General features: G+C 38.0%; 1 protein-coding gene and 1 long non-coding RNA gene across 2 annotated transcripts; one reads left to right on the top strand and one right to left on the bottom strand.

Annotated features, from left to right (window-relative positions):
- Positions 1-1043: 1043 nt before the first annotated feature.
- Positions 1044-6082, bottom strand: LOC127869247 (uncharacterized). Its single transcript, XR_008044488.1, has 4 exons — positions 5928-6082; positions 4262-4450; positions 3143-3218; positions 1044-1136 (listed from the first exon to the last, which is right to left on the bottom strand). It is a non-coding gene; the product is annotated as an uncharacterized LOC127869247 (long non-coding RNA).
- A 1868-nt stretch (positions 6083-7950) lies between these two features.
- On the top strand, positions 7951-9192 carry LOC127864912 (uncharacterized). Its single transcript, XM_052404803.1, has one exon. It carries the CDS (start codon positions 7951-7953, stop codon positions 9190-9192), a length of 1242 nt encoding a protein of 413 aa, XP_052260763.1.
- The last annotated feature ends 822 nt before the right edge of the window (positions 9193-10014 follow it).

Here is a 10014-nt window from a genome sequence, read left to right as displayed (position 1 = left end):
AATAACTCTTTATACAAGTATACAATTTATACTACTAAATGCTTACATTTGTTATCAATCACTGATTTTTTTTACGATTTAAGGATCACATTGTCAAGACACAAAGAAATGCCAATATTCTCCCTCTGTTCAGAAGTACAGCGTTATAGTAAGGCACACATATAGTCGTGTTACCCATTATTATAGTTCAGAGAAAAAGCCTGGTGTAGTACCCCAGAGGGGGTAATCACGTGACAAACAAGATGGCGACGTCCATGACGAGGCAGGTATTTTTCGTCTTTTAACACCCTTTATTACTTGTTTTATTTTTTTATTCCACTCACTTTTCCAGCCATATTAGGAAGACAGTTAATCGCTTATATTTCATAGTAATATTCACTCTACATCTCGACTTTACTCGGTGCGAAATTTCTTAGCGGGATGACATAATTAGGGCTGCGCTAGTAAAATTAGCGGGGAGTAAAGTCGAGATATAAAGCGAATTTAAATACGAAATAAACGCTTATCACTATTTTACTGATATGTCTGGAAAGTGAGCGTCATTTAAACAATAAACAGAAGTAATAAGGGTATAAAAAGGCAAAAAATAACTGTCTCGGCATGGACGTCACCATCTTGACTATCACGTGATACCCTCATCCTGTCAAAAATGGGCTCATAAATGTGATATAATTTAAAACCTTAAATGAGTCACCATTACCATTTTAATAATTAACATGGAGCGAAATCCTTCAGACGAGATATCATGTTGATAAAGTCGTTCATAGCCCTCTGTTTGGCGTTGTTGGAACATCACTATTGTTTCATTATTCAATGCAATTAGAATAAGCAATATTCCTGTAATTCAATTTAATAAATAACGCGTTTTTTATTGTTAGTAAACTGTCAAATGATGTAAATGTCATATTTACTTCCATTTTAATGCCCAAATTTCTAAAGCTAATATACTTAAATTATACCGTGGCCATGAAATCAAACCGATACACTGGCTTTTGCATCTAAGGAAGTTTGATAAATTATATTTAACAACAATAATTAAAACATTTTTTTTTAAATTTATTTATTTTGTTTAGCATACATATCATTGCAACATTAGCATGGCTTTTCTTTAATCGCTCCACCAGCCGCCAGAAACACTGAAAGAGACATTTAAAGTCAAGTAAATTATAGCACATGGAACTTATTTAAACAAACAATCAATGAACTGAAAAAATTCATTTAATCTCAACCAGTGTGATGATATTAAATTCAATTGAATTAATAAAATTCTATGCGATGGCTCCGTACATACAAAATTCCTCAATTACCATCAATTAAGAGGCCATAAATCTAAAGTTGATCCCAACAAAACTTGAAAGTGTACAGAATCATATTAAACATTAATTTTAAAGGGACTCTGGTAATAAATAACATATATTATACAATAAAAACGTGTCATGCTTATTCATATTTGTACAATTAACCAAATAAAACTAAAACACACAATTGTTAAAAAAATAATAAACAAAATGGTTGCTTCATGCGACATCCTCATCTCGATATAGTGGTCAATTGCGCCAATTTATTTTACAATCACATAATGCTTGACAAAGTTGTGGTCCAAACACAACTTTACTTTAACCATGTCTTTAGAGGCAACAAGGTTCACCCACTTCTTCGTGACCATGACCTAGCCATGTCATCAATGACAATTTGCATCAATATCCATAAGATTATAGATAGTCATATACCAGCTTAAATACATGGTAATCTCTATGTCCGTAAGAACTTTCTTTTAAAATACTAGTATTCTGTGACAAAACAAGAACTGATTCCAGAGGATGACACATGCCCCTGCTGGGTTTTTGACATTTGGGATAGGGACCTTGGTCAAACACACGACAGACCAGCTGCACCTCTTAATGCAAAATCCATAAAGAGACCTGAGCCGCGCGTGTCACTTCGTCTTCTGTGCTACACATTTGTACCAAGTTATTTTAAAAGCAATTCATTGATAACAAAGATGTTGACCCAACACGCCTTTAAATGCCGATGATGAAATATGATCTTGAAAGTATAAGTGTGACTTTGACCTTTGACCTGGGGAACTGGGTCTTGCGCATGACACTTCGTCATATTGTGCTATACGTTTGTGCCACGTTATTTTAAAATCCATCCACTAATGACAAAAATATGGACAGGACACGCCTATCAATGCACTTAAAATAATACCTTAAAAGGTTAATTGCGACCTTGATTTTTGAGATAAGGATGGTCTTAAGCCCGACATTCCCTCTTACTGTGCTACATATTTGTGCCAAGGTATTTTAAAATCCATCAACTTATGACATACATATGGACTGGACACATCTATAAATGCACAATCATGAAATATACCGGTAAGCTTGAAAGTCTAAGTGTGACCTTGACATTTTAGCTAGGGACCTAGGTCTTTCAAGCGTCACTTCCTCATACTGTGCTTTACATATGTGCCATGTCATTTTAAAATCCATTAATGACAAAGATATCAACCAAACAGGCCAATCAATGTAGAATCTTAAAATATGACCTTAAAAAGCTAAGTGTGACCTTGAACTTTGAGACAGGGACCAGGGTCTTGCACGTGACACTTCCTCTAACTATGCTACACATTTGTGCCAGGTTATTTAAAAATCCATCCATAAGTTGTAAAGATATAAACGAGACACACAATTGTGGACAGACGTACTGACCAACATACGATTAAAACAAGAGCACCACATAACGGGTGCCAACGCTCGGCTGTGGGTGCAATTTGAATAAATGAAAGTTTGTCAGAATTTTTTTTTTTGTCGTCACAGTGACCTTGACCTTTGACCTAGTGACCCAAAAATGGGTGTGGCGTGTAGAACTCATCAAGATGCATCTACATATGAAGTTTCAAAGTTGTAGGTGGAAGCACTTTGATGTTAGAGCAAAATGTCAAGGTTTCAGCACGACGCGGACGGCGGACGAAGAGCTTGCTATGACAATACCTCGGGTTTTCTCCAAAAACAGCCGAGCTAAAAATTATGTGCCAGCCTTTAGGCATAAAAATTCATCTCTTTTCTTAATGCATGTCATACACAATATTTCTCCTATATAAAAGTACAACCATGCCACTCCTTTTATCACAAGCCAATACCTGTAGGGTGTAGTACACCAGGACTTGATCTTGTGTAGTTTATCAGCACCTGGACCTTCTAGTGTCTGGTCAGTTACTGTAAATTAATTAATGTATAAATATTATAATTTAACAATACTTAGTATTCATTCGTAAAATGAACCCTTATATGTATATATAGGAAAGGGGTCATTTCATAATGACAATTCTTGCGTGCAGTGGAACATTAAAGTTCTAGTAAAACCTTCTTGAATAAAATGTGCACGAGAAAACCTGTATGAGCAAGTGCACTTTAGTTAATGTCTTTAAATGGCACTATTTTCAGAAAAGAAATCCTACCAGGACCATGTTGTGAATAATTTTTTTTTTTTTTAAAGAGTCCATCAATAAAGGATTGCTTTTTATAAAATGTATAGCCATTACACGTAAAATTAGGAAATTTATGGTATTTTTAAAATGTATTCCTACATATAAAAGGAGGGGGGACATCATTATTTGTCCTGTTTGTGCAGCAATTGCAATTTAATCACAAAGTAGCCTCATATCACAGATAAAAAATGTTTGTGAAACATGCATGCCATCCTAAATGCATATTTACAGTACAATAGTACGTTCATATGCTACCATACAATAAAAGATCCTGAATAGAAATTTCTTGGCAAAAAACATGAAAATACAATTATCATATTATGTGTTCCCAGGACAGATGAGAAATTACTTCATGAAATAGAAAGGTTAGAATGTGAGCTTGACCTTGTGTTCTGTTAGTTACAGGCAACTTAGGTTGAGAGTGTCAAGAGGTACTTAAGTATATCTCTCAGATACTATTTTCATACAACAAAACCATATACCGGGTAAAGATGTGACCTTGACCTTTGGAGTATCAACACCAAAATGGATAGAAGTCTTCGTCTTGGCATAAAGAACTGAAAAAATCACTTGAATAAGGTTGCTAATAAAGAAAATTAATAATATGGCCTAGTGACATGGACCTTCAAGATATTAACGCCAAAATCAATAGCTGTCTTCCTCCAGTGGTAAGCAACAACTAATCCAAATATGAGGAAGAGTCACAGACAGAACTTAAGATATCCCTTCAACAAGGCTGTCACATAAAGGAAGTATGTATGTGACCTTTACCTTAGAGGAATCAAAGCCAAATTCAATAGGGGTCTTCCTCTAGTGGTGAGCAGCATGTCATGTGATTGATGACAATTGTTCAGGGTTATATCCGAAATTTAAGTTCAGTGTTGTTTCTCTCATCGGTCTAGAGGGTTTATGTCACATTTGCTTCAAATTCTGCACTTAGATGCCAAGACGTCCCTAAACCTGTAATGCAGGAACGTTGACTCACATGAGCAGCAATACTTAAGGTAAAGTAGTAGTTATAACAATCTACGTGTCTAACTACATGTAGCAACAATTTCCTTGTATAGATATAGTACAATTAAATAATCTTCAAAACATAATCATACAGTTGTTTTTTTTACCGGTATTTGAAATGTAAAACATCAAACTTTATTATATTTCTCTGTCTTCATTGTTAATCATATTTATACATATCAAGACATGATATATAGTCTCAGTATAGCCCCCAGGGATTGTTCTTGAAGTATGGGTATATATGTGTCTTGTTCTGAGAAAACTGGGCTTAATGCATGTGCGTAATGTGTTGTCCCAGATTAGCCCGTGCAATCCGCACAGGCTAATCAGGGACAAAACTTTCTGCTTTTATGACATTTTTCGTTTAAATGAAGTCTCTTTTTAGCAAAAATCCAATATAAGTGTAAAAGTGTCGTCCCTGATAAGCCTGTACGGACTGCACAGGCTAATCTGGGTCGACACTTTACGCACATGCATTATGCCCAGTTTTCTCAGAACACGACTCATATGTATAAAAGTTTTAAAGTTTTCTTCTTTCCGACTGTATGCATTTTCGTTGAGAAGAAATAAGAAAAGCTTCTAAGACATGGCAGAAAACATACGCAAAGATGAAAAACTATGGTTCTATAAAATTCTCCCAATGGTTACATTAGTAGGATAATACAATTGTCATCTGCAGATGGCAAGCTCCACTTTTCTCACAGTTAAATAGTCTAGTTGAAGCCATTAGTATCTAAGTAGCATGCTCCTGATAAATCAGTGTCCACAGAGAAACTCAACATTCCATGTTGAAACAGGGGCTGACCTATAGCAAAATTGAATGCCTTGTGACATTGAACATGCACTAATTTAAAACAAATTTTTTTTGAAAGTTTTTTAAAATGACCAAAGCGCAAAAAGGTTATTAAAGCATGACAAACATTTCTAAGGTACGAAAGGGTTTTAACATTAAATTTCGGGTTATGTGACAGTGACCCTAAATTAAAATATAAATATAAATGGTGACACCCCTGGTGGAAGCCGGATCAGTATCAATTCATTTGCCCATTTGAAGTCTTAATGCAAAAAATAGGTCAATGTCAAGATCAAACTGAAGTTGAGTGATGTGGGTCTTTGAAAAGGTTTGAAGATAAAATCCATGCAACTGTGAAAGCTTTGTAGCAAGCAGTATTGGTGTCATATGAAATGCACCATTTTGGTATACCAAGAATTTGATAATTCTTAATTAAAGTGCAAAAGTAGGTAATTTTAAAGATCCAAATATGGTCAGTTGATTTAGGAGTGTTGAAAGTGTTCATAGATACAGGGCATTTTCACCTAATAAAACAGCGGCTGATTGCAGGCTACTTCACAATTTCACAAACAATAATTTCAACTCCAGAAACAAACCCATGAACCAGTTTTCACAATGTGGAATACTTACAAGTCTTCATTGCAGAAAAGAACAAGTCGGCATTCACTGGGGGCCAGGGGGGGGGGGGGGGGGGGTCCTGCCCTGCCATGGGGGTAATTGAGTGTCCCTCGGTATGCCGCAAATTGCACCTCCAATATTGTTTGATCCATCCTTAGGCAGTCCTACCTGCAAAAAGATAATTTTTGTTATACCTAGAACGTCTCTGGTGCGTGTTAAAGGCCATTTAAACCACATTTTATACCTAAATGATCGGAATCGTGGACGCTACATATGGCCGTTATATATCAATAAAGTTAACAAAAAAATATTCTACAAGTTTATTGTCAATTTAAAGGGGCCTTTTCACAGATTTTGGCATTTTTTAACTTATTCATTAAATGCTTTATATTGATAAATGTAAACATTGGATCGTAAAAGCTCCAGTAAAAAATCAAGAATAAAATTAAAAAAAGGAAAAGAACATTGCCCGGAGCAGGTTTCGAACCAGTGACCCCTGGAGTCCTGCCAGAGTCCTGAAGTAAAAACGCTCTAGCCTACTGAGCTATTCCGCCGAGTACACATGCTTGACGTATTTTATACCTTATATAAGCAATCTTCGTAGTTTCACAAAATTTAACGACAAAAACAGAACTCTCCAAATTATTCAATCGTTTCGCGTTGCAACGCTTTATAATTTTTAGGTTTTAAAATCGTCAAAAGATGCATATGATGGCTATATTAGACCATGGTAAATGTTCAGTATTACTGTTTCCTCACAAATATCATAACTAAAACGAAAATGTGCGAATCTGAAACAACTTTTTTCAATTTTGTCAATTTACCAAAGCGTGAAAAGATCCCTTTAAGATTTTGTTAAAATAAACGGTCTTTGAAGTGACAATGACGTAACAACCTCAAATTCAGATAAACAGTAATATAATTCATTTGAAGTCAGATAGAAAAAGAAAAAAAAGAGAGGCAGCTCTCGTACAAGCCATAATATGTATATGGATAATAGAATGTGCTATATATATTTATTATTGAAATACTAAAATAATATAGATCTACCTTATAGTATGAAGAAAACAGATCTACGTCGAATCGTGTCTAGGTCCAATATAGACCGAGACCTTACCGTCGAACACCCGATTTTAGCTCGGTACGTACCCATGCCCACAAAGATTATAGCATTGAAGTGTACAGTTCGACGCTTTGTTTAATATACGGATTTTTCCAAATCATTTTGCTGAGACATTTTCGCTATTAGCCAGTTAATCAGGAAAGCTAAGATCAACAAGACAGATCTCACAGTTGTATGGCTGGATCTAGCAAATGCGTATGGCACGGTACCCCACCAGGTAATAGAGCTTGCTCTGAAACACCACCATGTACCAGAACATATTCAGAGCATTGTCAGAAGCTACTACAGAAACATCAACATACGCTTCACAACAAAGAACTTTACAACATCCTGGATACAGCTTCAGAAGGGGATTGTAACCGGCTGCACAGTGTCAGTAGTACTGTTCACCGCCGCTATGAATCTCATCATCAAAGCCGAAGACAGGGAGTCAAGGGGACCGAAGACCCAGACAGAGATCAGACTTCCACCACAGAGGGGATTTATGGATGATCTGACTATCACAACAGAGTCCCACATACAAGCTCGATGGATCCTATCAGCCCTTGAAGATGTTGTGTCATGGGCTAGAATGGCCTTCAAACCAAGGAAGTCAAGATTTCTTATCTTGAGAAGAGGCAAAGTCTGACAGAAGATAACACTCATGGTACAGGGCGAGGATATCCCATCACTTATTGACAAATCTGCTATCACCCAGTGTGGTGTCAAACCATTTACCCAAGCACTTGACGGGGTTGTCAATAATAAATAAGAAATAGCAGAAATAACACAGAGCGCACCAGGCAGCAACTGAGGAGTGGGCTTGCAAAGATAGAGGGAACGGGCCTACCAGGGAAGTTCAAGGCATGGCTTTTTCAGCATGGCCTCCTGCCCCGTCTTCTGTGGCCATCGACGGTTGATAGCTTGGAATGCATGATAAACAAGAGCCTGAGACGATGGTTCGGACTTCCATCATGTATGACAAGTATTGGACTCTACAACAGAACTGGAATGTTGCAGCTCCCTCTTTCATCAATTGTAGAGGAGTACAAAGTTAGTAAGGCAAGGCTCGTGTTGACCCTACGAGACTCTAGTGACATGAGCATCAGAAATGCAGGGATAGAGGTCAGAACTGAAAGAAGATGGTCAGCATCCAATGCAGTTGAGCAGGCAGAGAGTCGACTGAGACATCAAGACATAGTGGGAACAAGTTGTCAAGGTAGACAGGGACTTGTCTTGAACACTAGACAACCGTGGAGTTCAGCCACAACAGTCCAAAGAAGAGAACTTGTTCAGAGCGAAATCCGAAAGGAAGAAGAGACAAGAAAGGTGAAAGCAGTTCAGATGGGGAGCCAGGGAAGCTGGACAAAGTGGCAGACAACATGGAGGAAACTGTCATGGACAGATATCTGGAAGTACCAGTTTTTTCAACTGCAGTTCCTGATCCGGGCAGTTTATGATGTCTTGCCAACACCGGCTAATCTCCAGAGATGGGGGCTGATAGAGACAGCAGAATGCACCCTATGTGGAGGAAGAGCTACCCTGGACCACATCTTGTCCTCGTGTAAAGAAGCACTTGCCCAGGGGATATATCACTGGAGACATGACCAGGTACTCCGAGAGGTAGCTGATACACTTGAGAGACACAAGAAGAAGGCACGAGTACATGCAGGGGCAAAGCACATCAACTTTGTACCAGCAGGGACAGCAATGAAGGGTACAAAGGGAGAACATCCGAGTATCCTAGACGGCACAAATGACTGGGAACTACGGGCAGATCTTAGAAAACAGCTGCAGTTTCCAGACATTGTCCACACTACCCTACGTCCAGACATTGTGATGGTCTCCGAAAAGACAAAAAAGATCATTCTGGTAGAGCTGACTGTACCGTGGGAAGAAAGATGTACTCAGGCACATGAGAGAAAGAAGGCCAAGAACGAAGATCTCATCCAGGAATGTAGAGAGGCCGGGTGGAGATCATGGAACTACCCGATTGAAGTGGGATGCAGAGGGTTTCCTGCACCATCGCTGGGAAAGATGTTCCAGGATATGGGAATAGTGGGGCAGGCGAGAAAGCTGGCCATTAAGAAGGTATCACAGGCAGCAGAAAGAAGCTCCAGCTGGCTGTGGCTAAGGAGGAACGCCAGTAGCTGGAAGCCATCCACTAATGGGTAGTGTCTGATCAACATTGCCGCCCGCCACTTAGAGCTTGTCCTAGGTTTGAAAGGGCGAAACAAGCAATGACAAGTGGTACCTAGCTGACGACATTAGTGGAAAGCAGTTTATCTGTATTTTACAACGGCATCAATTGAAGTTATTAAATTGAAATAATTATCTGCCTCAACATGAAACAATTGTACTCAATGATAATATATTTGATTGTGAATATCATAGTGCCTAAAATTCATTAAATTGCCCCAATTTCTTATATAGATTTTATTCTTTGAAATAAATTTTCCTCTTGTTTTCTTGTAATCTCAACATCGCTCTGCACATTAAGCCGAGACAACTGCCTCAGCGTGCCTCAGCGTAGCTACGACGTTGCATGTTTATCGTTAAAAAACATTTGAACATTTGCTTTATAATTTGAAACACCATTAACTGTAAATTGTGTAATTACGCGGGATCGTTTCTTTTATGTCTTCGTGCTAGAAGATATGTCTGAGAAATTGCTTTAAAGTCCCATAAGGGACATTTCCTTTCCATCATTGGTCTTCACGCGCATGCTTAATATGGACTGATGTGCAGAAGCTGGTGAAAAGTTATTTTCAAAACGCCTCGTACATCCACATCTCTTCATCAAATAATCAATAATCAATGACACTGTTTTTGTTTTGTGCATGGCTGTGCATTTGCATGATGTGATGGAGTGTGATCGTCTTCGTCGTCACTGCCATCACTAATTGCATTCCCGATTGGCCGCACACGACCGTGACAAAAATGAGTTGCGTTCTGAGAAAACTGGGCATAATGTATATGCGCAAAATGTCGTCCCAG

This window comes from Dreissena polymorpha, chromosome 1 (assembly GCF_020536995.1).
Source record: "Dreissena polymorpha isolate Duluth1 chromosome 1, UMN_Dpol_1.0, whole genome shotgun sequence".
Classification (NCBI taxonomy): Eukaryota; Metazoa; Mollusca; class Bivalvia; order Myida; family Dreissenidae; genus Dreissena; species Dreissena polymorpha.
Note: the sequence above shows the minus strand (reverse complement) of the source record. Positions and strands in the feature narration are given on the sequence as shown.

Excerpts from the sequence above, each read along its gene's own strand:
- LOC127864912 (XM_052404803.1), top strand. The coding sequence starts at position 7,951 with ATGATAAACAAGAGCCTGAGACGATGGTTCGGACTTCCATCATGTATG.